General features: G+C 38.4%; 1 protein-coding gene across 1 annotated transcript; it reads left to right on the top strand.

Moving 5' to 3' along the window:
- Window positions 1–6,891: 6,891 nt before the first annotated feature.
- On the top strand, window positions 6,892–8,411 carry LOC131096195 (protein FAM240B-like). Its single transcript, XM_058044499.1, has 2 exons — window positions 6,892–7,031; window positions 8,333–8,411. The coding sequence occupies exons 1-2, from the start codon at window positions 6,892–6,894 to the stop codon at window positions 8,409–8,411; spliced, it is 219 nt and encodes a 72-aa protein (XP_057900482.1).
- The last annotated feature ends 15,718 nt before the right edge of the window (window positions 8,412–24,129 follow it).

Below are 24,129 nucleotides of genomic sequence, written 5' to 3' on the forward strand. Positions count from 1 at the left end.
AAGGCTTTTTAACTGTGATCTGCTGCCTTGAGGCATTTTAATTCAATGGTAGGCACCTTCACATGAATCAGGAAAGATTTCTCTTGCATGTTTTCTCTGAACTGGATGATCTAATAAAGGACATGAGCCCTGGGCAAAATTTATCTTCTTTGATCCTACACTGAGTCTTCCTGTAATCAAAAATCAAACAACAAAGCAAAGTGCATTCAAGATCCTTGACCAATAAATATTAATTTATTCTATATGCTTGATATTATGAATTCATTAGTTCATAGGATCAGGCTTCAAATGTATCCAGCATGGGGAAAGTCTAATGATCAGAAACAACATTTGATCTCCTGAGCAAACCACAGCCACTTTAAATATGCCTTAGATACTGAAAATTAGAAGTCAATAAAAATCAAATGAATATATAGAAAGCTCAGGAAAGGCACTTGGACATTTATTTATTGTATATCACTTTTGAATACCTGTTTGCTTATTGCTCACCTCTATGCAACTGCCACCACAGCCCTGTTTGTGTGTGCTGGTGGCAGGATGCATGGGAACGCAGGCAGCCCCCACAGGGAGCCAGGTGCAGGGAGTAGAAAAACCTGGGCAGCAGAGGGGTGAAGAAAAGGTTATCCAGGGATCATTTAGTAATACCTGCATGGGTGCAGTTTTGGGCATCACAATGTGAAAAAGACGTTAAATTATTAAAGAGCATCCAAAGGAGGGCAACAAGGATGGTGAAGGGTCTGAAGGAGAAGCCTTATGAGAAGCAGCTGAGGTCAACTCATTTGTTCAGTCTGGAGGAGACTGAGGACAGAACTCAATGCAGTTACAACTTCCTCATGAGGGGAGAAGGAGGGACAGACACGGATCTCTTCACTCTTGTGACCAGTGGCAGGACACAAGAGAATGGTATGAAGCTGTGCCAGGGGAAGTCTAAATCGGATATCAGGAAAAGGTTCTTCATGCAGAGGACACCTGGGGACTGGAAGAGGATCCCCAGGGAAGTGGTCACAGCACCAGCCTGACAGAGTTCGAGAAGAACTCAAGACAGTCCTCTCAGGCACATGGTGTGACTCTTGGGGCTGGTGCTGTGCAGGGTTGGGAGCTGGACTTGATGATCCTTGTGTATCCCTACTAACTCAGCTTACTCTATCACTCTGTCAAATGCAGCTCCAGCAAGAAGTGGAAAGAGATTTTTCCAGATGGAACAGCAGAGGTGAGGAAACCAGCCAGAAAGGTGTTTGAAAGCACAGGTCCAAGTCAGTCAGGTTATACAGGAGGGCTGGCATGGGAGGTGAAAAGGATGTGATGAGAAACTCAATAGACATGATGCCAGAGAGGGGAAAATCAAAGGGACCTTTCACAGAATCCCTCGGCTGCAGGCTGAGTGAGAAGAGGCAGTGCAGAATGGAAGGCAGCAAGTAGAAAAATATAAAAAAACAGGCGTGGGAGCAGAACTAGGATAGTAATAAATGAATGGGTTACCTGGAGGAAAATGAAAGTATTGATTCCTCAAATGTTTTGTTCAAAAAGTTTTAAGAATTTTAGTCCTCAGCCAGAGGACTGCTGAACCCTCTAGTACAGAAAATCAAGGCACAGAATCAGTTCCCTCCAGTTTGATAATTCCATTGTTCAGGTGTCTGATATCCAGAAAAAAGTGAAAGCAGATGAAAAGAACTGAAGCCCATCAGATGAGAAGGACAGAATAAAATATAGTGCATGGCATTCAAAGGCATTGATGATGACACCATAGCAGTATGAGATGCAAAATACATGTAGCTACTGCAAAGCCTTGTCTTTATATGTTTGTTTGTCCAAATTTTCTACAATTGAAAAGCATTTGAAGAATAACTATTCACCTTATTAGAATAAATAGACTCAGATCCATCACTTCTCACAGAAAAGCAATAAAGGATTGTAGGAATTAGGAGAAAGGATAATGGTTGAATAGAGATTGCTACATAGTACTTGAGTGAAAACATTGTCAAATATTAAAACTGCTTAATGTGTCTGCTAGAAATAATTTGCTAGGTGCACACCTGTAACTCCTACTAGTATTGCTCAGTCATCTGTCAGTATGCTTGTCATTTTCACACACAGAAAATTCCCAGTATGTGGAGAAATCTAATTAAATTGATTGAAATTTATACCCAGAGAACAACTCCCTCACTGAACACACTCTGCTAAGAGCATGTATTTCAAACTCTGCCAAATTATGAAATACTGGTGGCAGAATAAATAACTTACCTGGAATGCCCTCATTTCATAGCAAACTCCAGACAATACTGTTTGCAAAGGAAAAAGCACAGATTGGTAGTAATGCTGAACTGCAAATGAAAATAAGATTGCACAGTACACATGGAAAGTCACACACCTTCACTGATGAGATTCACTAGCAATTTTTGGAAGACGCTGGGACAATTAGGGACTTGTGTGCACCAGAAGACCATAGCAGCCTTCCCCATCCTCAGGCTGGTGCTCCAGATAATGTCCTCCCAAAACTGCTCATAAACAAGGCAGAAAGGAAGAGGAAACTGTGAGAGCAAGCTGTGGGAAACCTCTCCCACAAGCTGCTCACGAGTGGCACTCATGAGAGAAACTGCACTGTGCAACATGCCACACAAACCAAAGGGTACAGGGCATTATACTAAAGTGCTCTCTCCTGCCTCTGAAGAGTTTTAACCAGAGTCTGGAGACCCAAGTTAGACTTGAAACCAGCATGCTTCCTTAGGCAGGATATCAAAGGAAGCATCAGTCAACCCTTTGAGATGTGAATTACTGCCAGCTGCAGAAGCAGAAGATAAATGACATATCCTAGACCCAAGGAAAAAGAGGAGAATCATGAATATGATCACTAGTCTTCTTTTCCAAAATCAAAACAGAGTTCTGACTGGTTTTACATCAAACAGTACCATTGGCATAGATGGTATTCTCTCCTATATATATAATTCAATTTTTATAATTCAATGAATATATAATAACCATAGTCACAAAGCAGGGTCCAGGTAAAGTCACAACAATAAAATATTGTGTTATTTCTAGTGAAATGCATAAGACCATGAAAACTCTGACTGACTGTGCTTTGTAAGAAACACAAGAAGGAGGAAAAATAGCTCCCCCGACTCATTAAAAGTTTTATAAATTTTAAAACTACATTTCATATAGCAATGTGTTTTACTTGAGGAAGAAATTCCACACTTTTCTTTACATTCTTTCTTCTGCCTAAGAAACTTTTGACTTCCAATTCTCTATGTGAAAAAGTGTTTCTGGTGGTGGTAGTATTTTCTCTCAGAATCAGTGAATTTTAGCCTCAAACTATTGATTTTTCTTTTACATAGAAGCTGAGATGTCATATCAAATTGATTTGACATCCCTCTTTTGTTCAACCAATATAATTTCTGAGTTCCAGCTAATAGTACTAGTGTCACAGCTTCCCTAACTTTGAAAGACCTCCTTTAGCAAATTGAGGCCAGATAATACCAAATTCCTCTAAAATTATTAAATCTAAAAATAAGCAGTCATCATTATCATGTGTTGGATAAAGCCTTCCTAGAGGTTATCATGTTATTCCTTTCATTTGAGAGTGCCTATTTGTCCATTGGCTTGCAACCATGCCTGTCAGAGAAGATTACCAGAAAGAGCCTCTCATTATTGTTCGCTTGAAGGATTGTCACTAGAGGCTTAAAAATATTTAGTCCTAGCTGTGGCAAGACAGTTAAAACCAGAACTAACTTCAAGGTCTATAAAAGTGCATCACAACTGCCTGTGTGCTTTAATAGCATGTTTCTGCTCACCTGTTGCATCATACAGAGGTTATTTGTCCAGGTTGCTTTGGAGGCTGCTTCCCTGAAATCTTTTCCATTCTTCTCTTTCCCTATTAAATGAGGCCCCTTATCCTAACTAATCTGAATGAGGCTTCAAGGCATGAAAATAAACTGTTTCCAGGTGATAACTGCTGCTGCAAAGTCATGATACAGGCTTAAGCCCTGTTACGCTCCTCTGAAAACAGCTGAAGTAGGAGAGAAAAATATGAGAGCTGGAGAAATAGTGATAGACTAGGTCTGATATCCCTGACTGCTCACATGCACTGAAAGTTTATGGTTTATAAAATGGATAGCAGGACAGAGGTCAATTCAAACATCTGTGCACATGATGCATAAAGGTAAAAGAAACCATGTGAGTTATTTCAGTGGGGGTATTGGGCAGTTCCTACAGTCACCATGAACAGGCTCAAACAGATGAATTCAAAATATAAGGTAATTTGGGATAAGGTGATTCTACAGTTCAGAGAAGTAAATGCTTCCATATTTACATACTGCGTTTATCAACGACATATAAGTATTAGTAATGATGCAGAAATTCTGATGTGTTCAGTAACTTTGATCCTACTTGTACATATTTGAGAGTTCTCTAGCCATAGGGGAAATGAAAACAAATATTAAGAACTGAGAAAGTGAAAATTTGGCACCAAGATAGCCATATGTTAAGACAGTATAAAAGGTTAGGAAAAAATGACTTGGACAATGGTGTGCCTGATCAAACACACACAGAGAAAATATCACAGATCACAGACAGAGAAAAGTACTAATTCCTGTCCCTGCCCCACCTCACACACCTAAAAAAAAAAAAAAAAAAAGAAAGAAAAGGGAAAAAAGAAAAAAAGAAGGAAAAAGAAGCCCCCAAATCTATAATGGATAGCATTACACACACTTTATAGTCTCAACAGAGTTCTAACATTCTTCTAAATACTGCCAGCACCAGATGTAAAGCAAATAGCAATGGAAACTACTTCTGGATATCTCTTTTAGTGGCTTTAAATTTTTTCCTTGTGATTTTTTCTGCTTTGGGGGCAGGTGTTACAAAGACACATCTACAAAATGCATTAAACCCAGTACGAAGAACATATCCAATCATACCAGGAGGCATAACATTAAAAACCAGTAAGGGATATGTATATTCTGAAAGTATATGCTAGGGCTCAATTACACCTCGTAAAAATGAGTTCCATAATTTTGCCTTATTCAGGAGTGATATTTACCCTCATATATATATATATATATATATATATATATATATATATATATATATATATATAAAAGATGCATCCACAGTATATTAGACAGGAATTCATAATAGTTCAGAAGGATGAAGTTATTATGATTTGCTATCTCTTCTGATAAAGAAACCTGAAGACATTTTTTCCTGGCAGTTTATGTTGGAGCCCCAGGTATATAGGGGAATTTTTCTTCCTGCACTTCACAATGAGTTATTCTTAGAGATTAACTTCTAGAGTGGAAAGTCCATTAGTTTTACTTAGATGGCTTTTACCATATCTTTCTCATACCTTTGAAGATTACTCCTCGTACACAAAAAGTTTAAAAGGCTAGTAAATGCCACCTGGGAAGAAATATTTGGGTTAGCATAGATATATATGTGTATATTTATAGAATACATAAATTTTATGAAAACATGCGCATGAATTAAGTTAACTTTTTGACCTGAAATTGGTTATCCCCTAGCACAGCAATACTTGCAATTCACATTACAGACTAATGTCAACAATTATACATCCAGCTATAATTTGTTCAGGACCAGAAAATACGCTCCATAATTCTTTTCTGCAAGAGTTGGGCTCAAGCATCGTGCTTCTATTATTTGGAGGCCATGAGCTGGCATGTGAAGTCTTTACAGGGAACCACAGGGGAGTTACGGGGAAATCCCAGCAAAAAGGGGGTTTCTCTTCAAAAGGGCTGATTTTTATCCTCTGCTTACAGTGTCTCTATAATGTGTCTGTCAATTTTTCACAAAATAGCCAATTATGTAAAGATGAGTTCCCAGTTTTCTGTTCCCAGTTTTGTGTTTTCTTATGATGCCTGGCAGGGGAATGGCAGCAGATTCTTCCAGCTTTTCCAAGCTGGTCTTGAGGGGCTTGTTTACTATCTCTCTATGGCTCTGATTAAAATAAATTGCAAATTATTTCCATGAATTCAAACAATGGATGAGAGGGCCCTAAATACTTGTTAAAAATATTAAATTATCTGGAAAATATTATAATGGCATGTTCATGCAAAAACACATAGCAATTTGAAAGACAGCATGAATATACTAATTTCATATTTAATGAAGTTTTGAAAGTAAAGATACAATTTTCTGGCTGCAATGTGGCATACAGGGAATTTACTGTTAGCCCACAAAGAGTCATCTTGAGGCAAATATTCTTTCCCTAGGATAAGATTCACTCCAGAATTTATTTTAAGATGACATTAACCAAAGCTGAAAGTGCAGAATCACAGCAGATACAAGAATATATTCAATGAATTTGAATCTATTTGAAGAAAAGGGGCAAATAATTAGTAAACAAGGTGGGTTTTGCAAGTCATCATCTTATGAAATTATGTGTCTACTTTTATATATATAAATTTTCTACATTTCCAAATAAAGCTAAGTGCCAGAATGATTAAAGGCAAATCATCAGAACAATAGTTACTTTAAAATTTTAGACACATGAAAATAATGGGGCCAAAAAATCTCAATTAATATGGCAATTTATTTGTTTGTGAGTATAGTAAAAAGTATCCTAATTGCTAAATTACAGAATACAAGAGCACTGTCCTGATTGTGAACATTAATGTCACAGTCAGATGGATGTGAGAGATATTTTAAGTACACAAGTAAGAATTCAGATCACTATAGACAGCATATCCTTAAGTGTCAGAGCTAGGAAAGAAAAGCTTAAATAATGAGTCATGCCCATAGTTATCCTGATCCTACCAAAAAAAGGACTGTGTGACCCTAATGATGAAAATCCAAAATATCAAGAATCTGCTTTAGCCATGAAAATGGATAAGGAAGCAGTAACTTGCCATACAGTTGTTTCAAATTTTTCCTTTAGAGAAAATGAATAGCCAGTATATGCGTCATGAAGTGCGGGGCTGTGAAACCAGCGACCTGAGGAACTTCTGGGAAAAGACCATCGAACAACAAACTCAGTATCTGCAAAGTGAAAAGGAACGTCAGCGAAGAAGTGCTCTGACAAAGTGGGTAATCTGCACCCAGAAAGCTTACTTGAGTTTGCATTGTAATTATTTTTCTTTAAAAAGTAATACCAATACTTAAGTCATGCAATGAAGTCTGAAGGTAATTTAGATTTATGGAAAATAATAAAGCTTCCCAAATTGGGATCTAATGCTAACGTGTTTAAGCTATGACGTCATAGGATAGGAGAATAATTCACTCTGTTTCCATAATGAGTCCAAAACATAGAACTTTCTGAAATTACCAGAACAATATTTAACAGTGCAGACTTGTCTTGAACATAAAGGCTTCTGTTCAGAGTGAAGCTAGCACAGATGTGTACCTGGCCCATATTCTTACTCTGTAGTCTTCTTTCACAAGCAAATAGTTGGAATTATTTAAGATTGTTTAATTTGTATATGGTAAATCCGCTATAAAGCGGATGATCCAAGCATACTGACTGAGGCAACCACCATTCATAGCCATATCGACCTTATTCAGCCACATTCCCCTTGATCAGTCACTGCAAGAAAGAGTAGTCTGCAGCAAGAACAGCACAGTTTTACTTCACATCAATTCTCCATTAGTTGAAGGCGTATGGTATTTATTGTATTTTGGCTTGAGCTCATCTAGCAAGAAAGCAATTTCCCAAAGCCTTCCTCATAGCTGTCTTTGCATTGATACTTGAAAAATTAGAGCAAGGACAGCCTTACATTACTGACCCTGGATGAAGGAACATTAGAATAGGTCTCCAGCATGTTTTATCCATTTGTGACTAACCTCATCTCAATGTTGCAGCTCCTCAACTGGGAAATTAATCTCCTTTCTCTTTGAGTAAGTCTTTCTGTGGTACCTAGATATTATCAAAAAGAAAATAAAGAGCCGCATAATACTGAAAGCCACCTGTTATGTGCCTAAGAGAAGCTCCAAGATGTGTCTGACAGAAGCTTCAAGATGTGCAGTGTCTCCAAGGCTGGGGAAGTGCGGGGTGATGTGACCCAGGGAGGGAGGCTGGGGAAGTGCGGGGTTATGTGACCCAGCAGGTGGCAGCAGGCAATCTCCAGTGCAGGTGACAAATCACTCTGGCACTCGAGAGAGGGCACGCTGGAGATGGAGATGAACCACAAAGCACAGGTGATCTCTCACTGGGATTTAAGAGCTTGTCCTGAAGTACCATTCAGCAAAGAGCTCTAAAGCGGCAGGAAAATTTGCATGACAATTGGGAAAGAACAACAAAGAATATCATCAGTGGAAAAGATGAAGAGTATAAAATCCATTCCATGTAAAATTATGATGACAAGCTGATCCATATTTCTGTCCCTAGGCTCAGAAATGAATGGATGGAGAGGCTGGAAAAACGGATAAAGATGTTGAGGACCCAATCTGAAGGCTCATCCAGCTGAAGAGCCCACACTCATTACACATTTGGGGGAAAACAAACCTGTTTTGTAGGAAAGCATGATGTAAAAGCTGAAGTCAGTTTTACTCTGTAGCTTAAATGAGCTATAATTAATTAGCTGTCATTGTTTGAAGTTTCATATGTGAAATGTCAATTGTTGCTTTCAAGACTGCGCATCTGTCCCTTCATTTGATAAATGGAGAATGTAGCACTCTGAAGTATTTAACCCTAATCAATCATGGTTCACTGAGATGTAGATGCCTGGGAAAAGAGTTTAGTTACACAGTTGTGCTCTGCAAAAGCATTTCCTCAATATTTTAGGTTTCTGTATAAACTGACTGTAATATAATAAATTTAGATGGTTTAATGAATAGTAGAGATTTTAATTTTTTACACAACACAGCCCAGTTCAAACTAAGGAATAAAGGACATGCACAATGCCACCACATCCCTCTAGTAAAGCCCAGACTGGTGGGAGCTATAGATCCTAGCTGCCACCTTAGAAGTCACCTGTTAACTTGTTACCATACATGTTTTGATAAGCAGCTTCTGTGAGACAACTACAAGAGCCGCCTGATTAACCCACATTAACTTGGTTAACGTATATTAGCTAACTTGTGACACTATACCAGCATTGGTAGAATAACTTTAGGCTCTGACACTGATCTGGTACCTGATCTGGCTTGTCTAGAGGCGGATTGATATCTCTGTTTCACAGAGTAGCTTGGTGCACTCTCACAGCTCTCTGTCTTCATGAGAGACAAGCAGGTTTTTTCTTTAGCACCTTTTCCTTCTAAGACCCAATATTTATTCCTTAAAGACCCATACTTTCAGAATTTAGCCGTTTTCCTCTGCCACATTTGTCATTAGTCAAAAATGTTTCTTGTCCCCTTCCTAATGCTTCATTAGGAAACGTAACATTTCTTCCAACAATATGAAAGATTTTCAGTCGGCCAGAATAATCAAATCACTTCCTTTTTAAGGTGACTGCTTTGTTGCCACCAAATGATTAGGGTAATGTACTGCAAGAGGGGTTGTTTTGAGGACGCTAAAAAACTCTTCCTTGAATCACTTAACATTTTAGTCCCTTTCTATAAGACTGTTTCATTACCACTCTGGTAGTTCATATTGCTTCAAAGCAAAGAAGATTTGAATTGTCAGTGAGGCAAGAAGAGAACAATAGAAGGGCTTGGAGTTTTAAAATATGTAGAAAATCTGCTCTTCTTAAATAAAATATTTGAAGAGTTATTTTTTTCCTTCTTTATCTATCACCTTTTAAATCCACTTTTGTGGATGGCAAGACCAAACAGAATTTATGTGAATTTGAACATGTAAATAATGCTTAGAAAGCCTGAAGAAATAATAAAATCATGAAAAAATTATGACCTTGGAGCACTAATTCAGAAATCAAGGTGTCAGCAGGTATGTCCCCAAACTTAAGAGCAGAGTTTGCCAAACACCAGAAAAAAGCCGCTAAGTCCATGTTCTTTGGTTTATTTTTATTCTTAAGCTATTCTAAGAGTAACACCAACTGTGAATATGAAGGATCATAGCATAATTAAAATAAAGCTGGGCCTAAGAAAACAATCACCAGATAACACCATAACTTAATATTGGTCTCTAGGAAAAAGTAGATTTCTTTGAAAATGTCAGTTAAGTTTCAAATCCCCCATCACCTTTCAATGCCTGGTGCTTACTGAAGCTCTAATCCAACGCCATCATTAAACAGTTTGGGGGTTTATATCAGTTTGGCCAAAATTAGAGCTTGAACTGATCTATGGGAAACATTTTCCAGTCCCTCATTCGTTGTAAGTTATGGCACAAACAGGGAGGTACAAAAGAGGGAGTCAGAATTGGCATATTTTAAAAATTAAAGCCATAGCCCTGGAATAAGCTTTTGTTTGCTTCTCACATAGTTTAGATCCATCTTACTATTCCTCTCATAAAGTAAATCAGAATGAGGAAAAACCATAGAGAGCTAGGAAGAAAATGTGCCAGGAAGTGACTTCCATGCCAGTTCCTCATTGCTCATGCATGGTTACATGGTCACTTAAGAATGCTCTGGAATAAGTCCCTATCAGGCTAGAACACCCTAAAATCACCTCTTTAAAATGACAAAAGGGAACTTATTTTTTCACAGAACACATCTATTCCAGCTCAAAGCTAAGAGGAGTTCTGAATATATGTTTCAAGAATTAAGCCACTTTCCTTTGAGCTTTATAATTCCACCTACAGTGTTTAGATTAATTATTTCAGACTCAGTTTCCACAGCGCTAGATTCAGGACTTTGGGCCATGTAACCTTCATTTATATGAATGGTAATAATGTGTTTTGATCAAAATTCACCAGGGTAATGCAGGGGTAATCTACTTAAGATTTTTGTAAACTACCACACAAAACATAATACATATTGAGGAAATAAATATAATCTAGAGTTAATGAGCAAAAATAAAGAGTGTGAAAGCATGAAAATTTAAATCTAAGTGTCAAGTAACAATCTTAGCAGAAGCTGGAGAAGACTCCAGGATAAAAATGGTTCTGGCAACTTCAAAACAAAAATATTAATCTTTTCTCTACTTTGAAGGCCACAAGAGAAATTAAAAGGAGGAAAAAACAAAACAAAACAAAAAACCCCAAACCACAGCAATATCTGTGAGACTCGGAAATAAGCCACGGCATTATAAAAAGGACTAGAGAAACATTTCTGTAGGACTGGAAAAGTCATCAACTAAAACCTGATAAAATCAGCTGGGTTTTATAAACCCATTATAGCTAGAGAGGATGCTTAGGTACTCTTCAGACAATTTTCCTCCAATATGCAGTTTCAGAGCAGTGCATTATTCAACTAAACAGTTTTAACTTAAATGTTCATAAAATAGCTTCTTGAGTACACACTTCATGTATTTTGATTTTTTTTTCTATCCAGATTTTCACATTGTTTTTGAGTGTAACAGCAAGAGATTTTGACTTATGCCAACATGATTTTAATAGCTTTGCAATTAAAATGTGGTAGATACTTGCTTGTCTTCCTAGTTTTCATTATTTTGCCACTCCTTTGCTTCATCCTGACACTGAGTAGCAAGAAAATGCATGTCACTTTCTCATTACAAATGCATGATACAGAACATTTTGGAAAAGCTTGCAACAGTGACAAAAGCTAAATGTAGTAAAACTTTACCATTCTCTGAAGCAAACACCAAATATTCACCACCCAGCTCCCTTTACATAGAATTTATGGTAAGTATGCTCCATGTTAGCACAAGAGTGACAGATACTCCATTTTAGTCATATTAATGATCCTCCTAGTGTATGGATACAGGCTGTCAACTGTGAAGAATGACTCTGTCAGTAACTTAACAGACTTCTTAGCAGTTTAGCTCAAGCTGAGATAGCTTAAATACAGTTCTTCACTCAGGAATCCTTTCTGCTTAACCAAGGATCTCCTCTCTGTAGGTCTCTAATTAAGGAGCAAATAAGCATAACACAGTCACTGCAGACAGATTTTGATTTTGAACAATTGTCACAGGTGAGGCAAATGGGAGATGGCCCTGCAGACCAATGCAGCATCACCCAGCAGGCTGTCTTCAATGTGATACCCAAAGGTTTGGTGCTTCCTATTACGCAGCCACTTCACATCTGCACAGCTATGCCTCTTTGGGCTTCTAGCCGCGTTCATTAGAGAGGAAACGGATGTATTGGCCGGTTCTGAGGTGCCTGAACTGCCCAGCAGTAAAATAAATCCACCATACAATACCAAGTTCACCTCCAGTGTTCTGTGTTTAGTGTAAATTAATTTCAGCTGAGCTGTTTTGCACTCTAGAAAAGCCGACAGGCTACCTCAGACTTTGATCCTATACTCAAGCAATGTGAAAGATAATCCCAGGCACATAGAGCTCACTGTGTAAACAGTACAGAAACAGTGGAGGGGCAGTGGAAAGATGGGCCAGAGCCAGGGGTCAGGAAAGAGCCATATTACCTGTGTTGGGTACAAAGTCAAGGTCCAGTTGCTGTACACAGATAACATGATCCACTATGCAGCACAGTAGCCCAGTGCTTCAGCTGGAACTGAAATACATAGATAATTTCTTCTAAGAAACAGATCTGAAAAATAAAAGCATTCAGCGCTGGTCCAGGAAAGATGCCAGAGATGTGGTAAAATATACTACATGTCAAGAGAATCACTATTCATGTGACTGGATTCTCACCTCAAGAGTTTGGAGGAGCAAGATAACTTTGGGAAGAGAAATTAAAGACAGGTATTGTCATAAAATAAAGAGTTTTGAGGAGATTTGGCTGATGGCCTAATGTTGATTACAGCTTTTATTGCTTGGAACTCATCTCTCACCATTCTAGGTTACACATGGAGCCTCACCCAGGCATGACTGCTGGTGTCAGCCAACCCATGTGCATGTTAACCACGCATGACCTGCAGTCACTGCTCCATAGAAGTTACTTTGCAGGTGGGTCTGGACCCTAAGTCAGAGCATTGTGTGAGTTTCTCTATACTCACGTAAGATATTACCATATGATAAAAACTGCAGCCACTCTCTTCTTGCATGAAGACAACTCGGTTTGGGTCAAACAGACTTAGCCTACATGCAGGACTGGTTATGGAGTTCTGAAGTTTCAGGCTGATGAGAAGTACTCATATCCATTACAATTTATGTCAAAATATAGATAGCTTTTTGAATGGCCTTTGTATTTATGGGTCTGACTTGAATGCCCCTTCAGATGAGAATCCCATCATTCTGAGAATGGCCCTGTGTGTCAAGGCAAGCCCCATATACAGGCTGGGGGATGTGCTTGATAGAGGCCGTGCCAAGAAGAATCTGGGGGTATTGGAGGATAGAAAAATGGATATGAGTCAGTAATGTGCATTTGTAATCCAGAAAGTCAGCTGCACCAAAAGCAGCACAGTCAGCAGTGCAACAGAGGGGATTCTGGCACTCTCTTCATTCTAGTGCGAGCCTACCTGGAGCACTGCATCCAGCTCTGGGGCCCCAGCAGAGGAAAATATGTTAGAATGGGTCTAGAGGAGGCCACAAAGATGGTCACAGGAGTGAAGCGCCTCTCTTATGAAAACAGGCTGAGAGAGCTGGGACTGTTCAGCCTGGACAACACTCTACAAAGAATATGTTACAGCATTTTAGTATTTTAAGGGGCCTTATGAGAAAGATGGAAGGAGACTTCCTATCATGGTCTGTAGTGACAGGACAAGGGAAAACAGTGTCAAACTGAAAGAAGGCAGATTTAGATTGTACATGATCATGATTTTTTTTTTTTTTAGTGAGGGTCATGAGGTACTGAAACACATTGCCCAGAGTGGTGATGGATATTCCGTCACAGAAAGTGTTCAAGGTTAGGTTAAATGGGGCTTTGAGTAAGTGGAAGACGTCTTGCCTGTGAGAAAGGGGTTGGAACAGATGATCCTTAGAGATAAATCCAGCCAATCTGTGATTCTATGATTTTTTGATTCTATAATTAGAGCAAAGACAGCACAGCACCTACAGTAAGAACGGAAAATCAAATTACAGTACCCAAAGACATGCTCTGTTGGTGTGCCTCCAGAGAAGACAGCTGTGCTGCACTTACCTCACAGCTCTTTATGTTTGCAGGGCCACTCTCTGTTGACAACCTGCTGTCTATAGCTGCTGGTAGCCACTTGAAGAGTTAGCCCTTTACAGGAAGGATTTATAAAATGCTGCGCACACAATTATTTTCTAATGAATAAGTATGATATCCTCAACCAACCCTACACAATTCACCCCAGAAAATTCATCCAACTTTTAGGATACATGTTACTAATGTGAGCTACCAGAGCATTACTCACAAGTGAAAAACTCCCTCAGCCTTTTGTCCTCTTCTTGTAACCATTTTCTTTTTAGTGAACACAGTGCACAAGATCTATGTAGCTGCTTTAAAAGCATTGAACTTTTCCCAGAGGCTTGTTTTTATTCCCTTCTCGCTCCTTGCACATATTCCTTTTTGCAATCTCACCACCGTTCTGTGTCAGAGGGTTCAGTGCAGTAGCCCTGATGTCAGAGGTCACTGGTGAAGTTTACTCTGAGATTTGAGTGCTTTGTATTTGTGACCCTTTGTCCCTTCTCTGCTTCAGGAAGGAGAATGAACAAATCCACCAAGCAGACTAATAGCAACCTGCCAACATTCACTGCAGGAAATAGAGCTGGTTTTAAATTGCAAAACCAGTAGAGACTTTTCAGGCACTGACTGACTGCTTTAAAATGCACATAATATCTCTAAAAGCAGGAAGCAGACACCAAGTGTTTAAACAGTTTTTCTTCTCTTTATCCCAGGATGAAAGTTTAATACCAAATTCTATCCCAGAACAAATTTTTATGGAGGAGTAATAAAATCTTTTGAAATGGTGGGATTATAATAGAAATGCTGACTCAGCCTTACCCATGGACAGGAAAGAACGCTGCTGGTGTAATTATTGAATGCAACCTATCATCTTCATGGTGCTCTAAGTCAAAAGGAAAATGAGAGGTTTTGCATAATGCTGAAGATCTATAAGGTCTTTGATGTTACTCTAATCCTACACTAACTAATAGCTCATTTGATGTCCAAGTGACGTGAATGAAACTTCCTAAGGTGCTTAAGGTTATTATAATTAGAGAGTTGAGAGCAGAAGCCAGGTGGGAAAAAATGCTATCTCTATTTTACTTGATTTACCTAGATTAAATCCTGTTGCCAGAATATTTAAGCAGTGTTTCTTGATTTAGATAATCTTTTAGAGCAGAGGCATGGGTAGTCTATTGAAAAAGAAATGTGAGCTGAAATCAGCTTATAGAATCCTCATATTGTTTGCAGGTTATTAATAGACAGTGCAACACTGAAGGCCAAACCTTGGGGTAGTGTCTTTGTCTACAGTGAGCAGCTTCAAAGATGAGGATCAGCTGAGTCAAAAGCAAGAGCAGTGGGACTATGCAGGTTGTGGAATGATCCCAAGAATTGTATCATCTGCCCCACCAAAAAAGAGCTCTTCAAAGGGCTCTTCAGTGTTCACTAGAGCTACACAGGTACACGTTTGCATACTGAAATGGTACCAAAAGCCCTGGGCACCTGCATTTGGAATTCATGTATGACACAACAGCCCAAGGTCTGTCAGATTAACAAGGACAGGTCTGTTAGAAATACAAAGTGTTGTATACACGCCGCTAAACAAAGGCTTTTTTACAGCTCTTGGGGACCTCCTGACCTGAGAGAATACAGAGACTTTTTATCCGAAACAATATGCAGTGTGAAAAGGAGCGGCTGGACTCATGAGGATGCTGTACAGCACAGCCCCTCAACAAGAGAGCCTATTTGCTCCATGAATGTCTCTCAGTACCCAGTCATTTGTTTATTGCAAGATTCTCAATGAGAGCTTTGCTTTGATTCTTAAGGTTTCACTTCACTGAATGGAAATCTTGGAGAGCCAGAAGACCAGTCTTTTCCTGAAAATTCCTCAAAGAAAACTCACAGGGTGATCCATGGACTGCAATTTAACAAGTAGGTGAGCAGACAACCACTACTTGACATGAGTCTTGCCCTCCCTTCTAGTCTACTCATCTCCCTCCCAGTGTAGGCAGAGCTGCTGGGGAGGCTGTGCACTGAAGCAAGCCTGAGTACACATCCTGCTGAAATAAACAGATATACGTATATTTTTGCTCAGGTGGTTTATGACAGATTGGCCCCCTGATGTTATTCTCTCCCTGGTCACATACCTGCACAGGAGACAAAAGAGTGCCAGCAGTATGGCTGATGGAGACCAGAGCTGAAAAGGAAATCCTGGCTAGTCAACACAGACTCTGATCTGCCCATACCCAACCTATTAAACATGCTCCAGTCTCTTTCAATAAAAAGTACTTCATTAATAGCTGTTTCAGGTGCTCAAAAACAACAAAAACATCATGCTACTAAACAGTAGCGCACCTATAATTCAGATAGTGATTTGTAATTATAGGTCTCAAAGCATTTACAAATGTGAATTGTTACCACATTCTTTCACTGATAGGGAAAATGAGACAGGGAAGAGTTGTGTTTTAAGGCACATAACCAGTCAGTGGCGTATATAGTTGAAGCTCTGCACAGCACAACAGCCTTCTATCCACCTATCCTTCTATCCAGGAAACAGAGCCTGTTTGCTAAACACAATCAAAATGCATGCAAAATGGCCAAAACATTGCAAACTTATAGCAGGTATGACTTTGGCTCATTTCTAAATCACATGTCCCAGAACTATGGTTTACTCCATTTATTGTTTCCCAGCAAATCTGTCCTGGACAAGCTCTTCAGTTCTCTTTAAACTCATGTTTCATTCCTCTGATCAGATGGGGAAAACCAGGATTTTCCCATTATTGCTTTTGCAATCTAAGCTCTCCAGATTTTGGAGGGCAAAACAACTAAAAAAATCAATTCCAGCATATATACAACACAGCGCTAACAATCCTATGTGAAAACTGATACAGGGTGAATTCTTTGAAGACTGTTTATGGAAAGCTTAGTTGGAAGCTTATAGTTTTGGGCACCTTCTGTATGAAGCATTTATTCATCCAACAACTTTTCACATTGAAATTCAAGATAGGAGCCATTAAGTCAGAGACTATTATATTAAAACAAATAATCCTTCTTTACATAAAAGTTATGAACACCACAAATTACTTTTATTATTATGATGATATTGATCTCTTCTTCTATAATTTATTTTGGTTCAAGAGCAATATTTTTTCAAGAAAATCGAAATAAAGCTTCTCAACTTCACAGTGGAAATTATCTGAAATAGTCTTTGCTTTACCTGAGTAGATAGGCTCTCAGGAGCAAAAGATTGCCTTGTAGTGCAATATTGATGTAAGGGCATTTTACTTTTGTAGCTTCAGCTGAGCTGGAAAAATGATATAGCTAAGTATGGTGCTACTAGTTTTTCCTCAGAACACCAGATGCTGAAACTCATCTTGGACTTGTGTCTCATTTAATTTGATCTTTTTCTTCCAAAGGCTCAGGAGACCCAGCATGCTGAACCAAAAAAGATTAGATTAAGACATGTGAGATCAAAACACAGTAGTTACATGACCTGAGCTGTTTCCAAAACCTCTGTCATTTTAGCCTAAATGTCCCCCTAAATGTCTAAAGCTCTTCTACTGGACTGCTCAGAACTGGCCCTGCCTAAGCCATCAGGTACTTCACTCATGCCTCAGTCAGACATGAATATAGGAAATGCAGTAAACAGGACCAGAGTGGGCAGCATATTTCTCACATGTGCCAGAATTAATCCCTCTTCTGAAGAACATAGTGGAGACACAATACCACCTTGGACAGAAGGGATTTGGAACAAACATACAAGGAAAAACCTGTCAGTTTCATTAGCTGAGGGACTATACCTAACAGTTATGGCAAATTCTCAGATATGAGAAGACACAGGTTTTCCTCAGCAGTTTCCTGACTACCTCCCTGTGAAAAAAAAGCTCAGCTGTTTCATGGCATTTGATTTCAGTTTTGAAAAAACAGATTTACTACCATGAAACTGAGCATGTGTATATATGAGCAATATTTGAAAGGAAACAAGCTTTCCTAAACCAATCAGTTGCAGTAAAAAATCTTTGCCTACTAGGAAATTGATGGAAGAGGGCTTCCAGGATCTCCTAAAAATCTCACGGCTTCATTTTGAAATGGAGTATAGCGGTTTTATGTCCCTTACAGGCAAGAATCCACCCTATTCTTCTTCCCTTCCAAGCACAATCCTGCTGATACTGTTATGACAAAATCCCAAAGAGAGGTTTAAGCTGTTTCAAAAGTCCAGGCTGAGATCACAAAAGATTAGTATTGAGAATTTATGACTGTAGTGTTTCATGTTTCAGAGGCCATTTTCTTTCATTTTATCCCCTCCTCATACAAGTTTTCAGCTCACTTGTAACAGCTGCTTTTCAATAATGGGTAAAGAGCAACTTTTAATCAAACAATGAAGGCACAATGCACTACTCCCCATGATACCTTAGTAATAAGGATAGTGACCCAGTACAGTGTTCTGACATAAACTGCTTCCTTAGAAGACTCTAATCCCCATTAATTGCCATGTTTAAAAATTACTCCAAACTCACTCTGAAGCAATTAGTAAAGAACACCACAAATCAATGGCTAGAAGCTTCCTAATATTACTGTCCAAATTACACTAAACCACCACTGTAAGTTCCTCCTCAGAGAGAGGACCTGCTACTGATGTAGGATGAAGAGGAACACATTAAACTGAACCTGATCCTGATTAATGCAAAAGCAAGACAGAGAAGAGTAACTGTGGCTTATGCGTTTGAGTCATTGAGCCTCTTAGACCATTTCTGTTTGTGAGTTTCTGCACAGTTGTCTCCTTTAGCTCGTGATTACCTGGCTGTCCTCACCAAATTACAGTCCTTCTTTTTTCATCTTCATGAGAGGTCACGGACCTATTCCCATCTTTCAGCGAGTCTTTGAACTACAACCTTCTGAATTTGAGACAAAAATTAGGTGAAATCCTCACCAAGGTCAAGCTCAACCTGCCTCAGTCCTTTGGTGGCTATCCTCTCTCCTTTCTACTTCTGAGTTTTTATACTGTGTGGAGACAGGATGATGATTTACCAATCTGTTTGATACTGAGATAGTGTCATTAAGGCCATGGCTCCATGGCAATACTATATAAATCTACTTTTCTCACTTGCAGGAAAAAATTGAATGATTAAGCATAGTAGCATCCACCATACCTTATCTTACTCTTACAAACTGCTCCTAGTAAATCCTTTGCCTCTTTGAAGTTCTACCTTTGTTCATATAAACTGGTTTGGATTACAGGCAGAATTCTCAGGTGGGAAAGCCACCTCTTACCATCTCTCTTCTCACGATTCTAGCACATCTACAAATAATATAAAAATTTTATGAGAAGTAAAACTAACATATTCCTCTGATTAGCTTCTTGGGATTCATTATTTTTCCAGTGCTATTTCTGCACAGCTTCTTTGGCAGCGAAGTCCCAGTTCTGGATGATGTAAATTTGACAACCTTTAATAAGGAACAGATGGTAAATGTATTTGCAGTGATGCAGGTGGCTGACTTTGACTCAGCTGTTTCATAAGGATGCAGATGCTACTCTGACTCGACTAATGAAAGAAGAAGAGGAGTAGGGGATTTAAACTTAATATTTACTTTGGCAAACTATGTATCTGGATCAATCTGACTTGGAAAGGGACATATCAGGACGCTATCATCTAGAACCCATTACACAAAAGGGTAGGGTAGTGATGAAGAGCTGGAAGAGCTGCAGAAACAGAAGAACTTCTAGCTTACAAAGGCCAAATGGAAACATGAACCAGGTTCAGCCAGAGATGTAGCACCGGGACACTTGTCATGAAACCTCCCCTTAAATGAAACAAACACAAGGGCAACCTTCTGCCTGTGAGTCAAAGTAGCACAGACTGGCTGCAGCTGCGCTACAGACAGCTCAGCCCTTTTGTCATGTACTGTTGGTCTTAAGACATAATAATTGTTGTAAGGTGGGGGATAGGAGGGAAGGATTGGGCCCCTCATTTCTTTGTTAATGTGAGGGATCACTTCTTGCAGCCAATTCAAGGGAAGTTTTCCTCATTTGGCAGAAGTCACATCTTTGCCTGCTCTGGATAGCGCACGAGTAGTGTGCAAGTATCTGGAGACACAAAGTCTTTATGGACAATGCTGGAAAATTTCAACCTTAAAAGAGAATAATTTATAGACACCTTGTCAAAATGTTGAAAAATCCTGAAGATGGGTAATCCTGAAGATGACTCTGGAAGAGTAGTAGGTGTCCTCAGTATGGGTAAGAGGAGCAAAAGAAATAGTGGCTGCATATTCAGTCTCAAAAAAAAGATTTTCCTTTCACAGTTATGAAAATATAGACCATTGTTATCAGCTTTAATAAGCAGAATTCCTTGATCATTTTTCAAAGCTGAAAATATCCATAACAATATTGATTTCAGAATTTTTTTGTGGAATCTTAACCACTCTTAAACACTCTCTGCATTAGTGATATTTGGGTATTTTTGATGGCATTATTACCATTTAAGATCTTTCTCTATGTCTGCATGTTCTTTAAAGATAATGCCAAGAGATATATTTCATTGTCAGACCCACTAATACACATTTGCTGCACACATGTGGTCAGGGATTCAGTGCATAGAGTGGAGGGGTCAGAACAGGAAAGACAAGAATGAGCAAGCAAAGGCTGCAGGTATAAACAAGAGCAATTAAATATACCAGGGAAATAGGTATAAAACTTCAAGACAGTGATGGAGATTCTACTGAGGTTTATACGGTGAGAATTCAGAAAAATGTTCTTATTTTCATCTCTTATAGCAGTGTATAATTAATCCCTGAAGGAAAAGTCTGAACACCTTGATTTTAGTTGAACTGTAAGATTGCACAAAGCACTTGAAGGAAAAAGTTCCCCACTGTAATACTTTCACACAGGTTGTTAGTGAGACCTCCTCTACATTCTCTTCTTTCAGAGTATGTGTAAAATTTTTGTGCATGATCACTGTGTCATGTCATATAGCCCTGGAGAGATACATTTAATGTTTCTGCCAGTCACCCTCACAGACAGAGGCGAAGGTGGCAGCAACTTATATTAGACATGTAGATAGTCTTCTGCATTCTCCTGTGCTTCCTGATTATTTGTGATAGAAGACACTGCTTAGGGAGGCAAAGGCTGTGCCCAGTAGCATCAGGAAGGCACATTTACGGTGTGGAGCTGCAGAGTGTTTTATGTTTCCATTGTTAATCTGGATCTTTTCAGATTAACAGTGCAAACATTTGTGGGATCAAATTGTAACACAGATCACAGAAAAAAAAATCTGTATTAAAACACTTCAAAAAAAGTCCTTTAATCTACATTCTCAAATAACAAATTATTCGTTCTAGAAACAGCATGTGTGAGCCCAAAAGACTTCAAAAAGAGGAATTCATTGACATTTCTGTGATAAAACATGACTGGGTAGGGAAAAAACTTAACTGATTGCTCTTCACTCTCATCTGCTTCTACAGAGACATAATTGAGCCCTAAAGCTTTGTCCATTTGACATTTTTGACAAGAAATTAACTCTCACTCTACTTGTGTCAGTACCATGCATGACCTCTCCTTGAAATAGGTAGCTCTTGAAAAATAAGGCATTATATTCTCATTCTGAACTCGACCAGGAAATGGATTTTTCTAAACACCAGCTAGTAAGTTTCAATTCATATTTGTTTGAATGGACAATGCCATTAACCTACTGTGGCAGTGTGGTACAAAATAATGAAACACCTGCGTTTTACCTGCATTTAGAATAGATGTACTCCAAGAAGAAATCACAGAAACAACCATGTTCAGTTTTACAAAGTGAGGCCTTGCACAGGCTGAATGAATCCCGTTTTTATCATTGAATCTGTTCTTTAGTCTAATCATAAAGTCCTGTTGGATCAAACAAAATGACTGGCTGAGCAGTGTTGATAGAAACTTGCAGTATGAGCCAAACCTGAAAAAAACTGTGAGATTCCTAAGTATGCACAGAAAGAATTAATTAAGCCCACTGACGGGACATTTTTCCAGTTCATTTAAAAAAAGTTTGACAACAGGAGGAGACATAAGAATATACCTAAATTATTTATAATTTCCACATACAATTTTACCTGTCGATATTAACCTTAACATTTTGGGGTTTGTTGTTATTTCCTTTTGCTTACCTTCACCACGAACTTACCCAACACAAAGAACTTGCATTTAGACAACTTTTAGAATTTTGTCTTCTCCTTCTGTTGAACCCATAATGATTCCAGCATCCTAGGAGCCTTCATTGCCTTCAAAAAACACACGTAGAAATGCCTAGATAATGGTGCCACTGAGCTGCACAAAATGCACTGCAGGTCAGTAAATTATCTCTAGCCAAAGGTAGAATATGAATTGGTATTTGACATCAGAGACCCAGGTAAAATTTCCATCAGCTTATGGAGGAGAGAATTACGCATTATCTTTTCCTGGTGTAATATGTGTATCAAAAAGATGAAAAACATAATCCTAGCAACTGTTTTGAAAATGGTTTTATCCATTAGGTAGCAGTCCCATTATCCTGAAGCCATTTATAACACTACTTTCTCAGCAATATGTTTATGAACATCTTTATGTAACTCATCGTGTTTATGAATGAATATAGGCTCATAACATCTTTCTGTTGCAAGGGAACACTTTAATCTGTTTTTCATAAAATCTGAACTGAACCACAGACAGAAGTATGGAACAACATGCAGGTAAGAGGACATCAGCACTGTCTGAATTATGTCTTTGGAAGAGGTGCAATTTACCAGCATTTCTCACCCTCCTTATGCTGTTGTGGTTAGAATGCAGCTGAGGTGTTTCAATCACTACTGCACTACAGGAATACCAGATTTGGTTATACCCTTGGCATACAAATGCACCAAAGCTGCAAAACTCATGTAAGAATGAAGTAAGTTAAGGAAATTTGTGATTTATATGGATGAAACTGGAAAAACTAATGTGTTTACCCTACATTCTAAAGTTCTTGATATTTAATCTGTGGTCCTGGGAAACCATGCTGATAAAGCTTAAAAATAAACTTGATTTTAAAATAAATCTCAATTGTACCTATCCAAGAGCACAGCCTTTCTATTTTGCCTTGCAGAAAAATAAAAAATAATCAAAAGAGTGAGCAGGAAATAATTATTTTTATTTTAACATGAAATTAGGAAAAAAACCCCAAATTTATCTTTGAGATTTCCTGCTACTTTTTGTTTATTAAAAAAAAAATATAAAAAAAAGGAGAGTTTAAGATGTTGGTTAATATTTTGAAACAGTGTTCAATATACTGATTTTACACGAAGTTTTCTAAGAAAATAGCTGATCAATACAAATATTTTACTAACAGACCTTAGCAAAAATCAAGCTTAAAAGAAATGATAGATATTAGAGAAAAATTTAATTCTATTAGTGTATCAAGGGCTTTGAATGTCTTCATAATGGCTGGTAAGTACACAAGCTCATTTTGTACTTAGTATTCCTGTGGTATCCATAAACTCCTCAGGGCTCACTGCAGCAACTGCATATTTATCCTAACTTTTAATTAAATATTAAAAACAGACAGATGTTGCAAAGAATCAAAAAAGGAAATTTAAGGATTTGAAATTACTCGTCTATCAAACATGCTGGCAGAATTTTCTTCTTGAGAGGTGAAATGGTGAGCCAGTAATTCACACAAGAGAGATGTGATAAGAGGGTTCTGAATCACTTCCAGGGATTATTCAAGGCATGCAAAAGGCCCTGGATTTCAGCCACAAATCCTGCTCATTTGCCTTGGAATAGGTGACACTGTTCATCTAAACGACCTAGATGTACTGTAATCACTGAGGAGTTTTCAATGATAATGTGTTCAAATACCAACTACTAATTGTTATTTGCAATCATTGAACTAAATCAAAGTTGATAAAAATGACCACTATTTTAATTCGCAAGCCTTATTCTCCTTAAAGTGTTCCAGCATGTTAAGGATGGTAATTGCTTCAAAGTCCTTTGTATGGGTGTATGCAGAAGGTATGGTGGGAAGAGATAGCAACGGTTTTGGAGGAACAAGGAATTGCTCAGGGACATTATTCCAGTAGAGCAAAGATAGTCTGTGCTCATTATGAGCCTTAAATACGTGCTCTTTCCCTATTGAGCTTCAACAACAAAACCAAACAAT

This window comes from Melospiza georgiana, chromosome Z, assembly GCF_028018845.1.
Source record: "Melospiza georgiana isolate bMelGeo1 chromosome Z, bMelGeo1.pri, whole genome shotgun sequence".
NCBI lineage: Eukaryota > Metazoa > Chordata > Aves > Passeriformes > Passerellidae > Melospiza > Melospiza georgiana.

Coding starts and splice junctions, on each gene's coding strand:
- LOC131096195 (XM_058044499.1), top strand. CDS start 6,892: ATGAATAGCCAGTATATGCGTCATGAAGTGCGGGGCTGTGAAACCAGC. Junction 7,032..8,332: donor CGAAGAAGTGCTCTGACAAA/GTGGGTAATCTG, acceptor TTCTGTCCCTAG/GCTCAGAAATGAATGGATGG.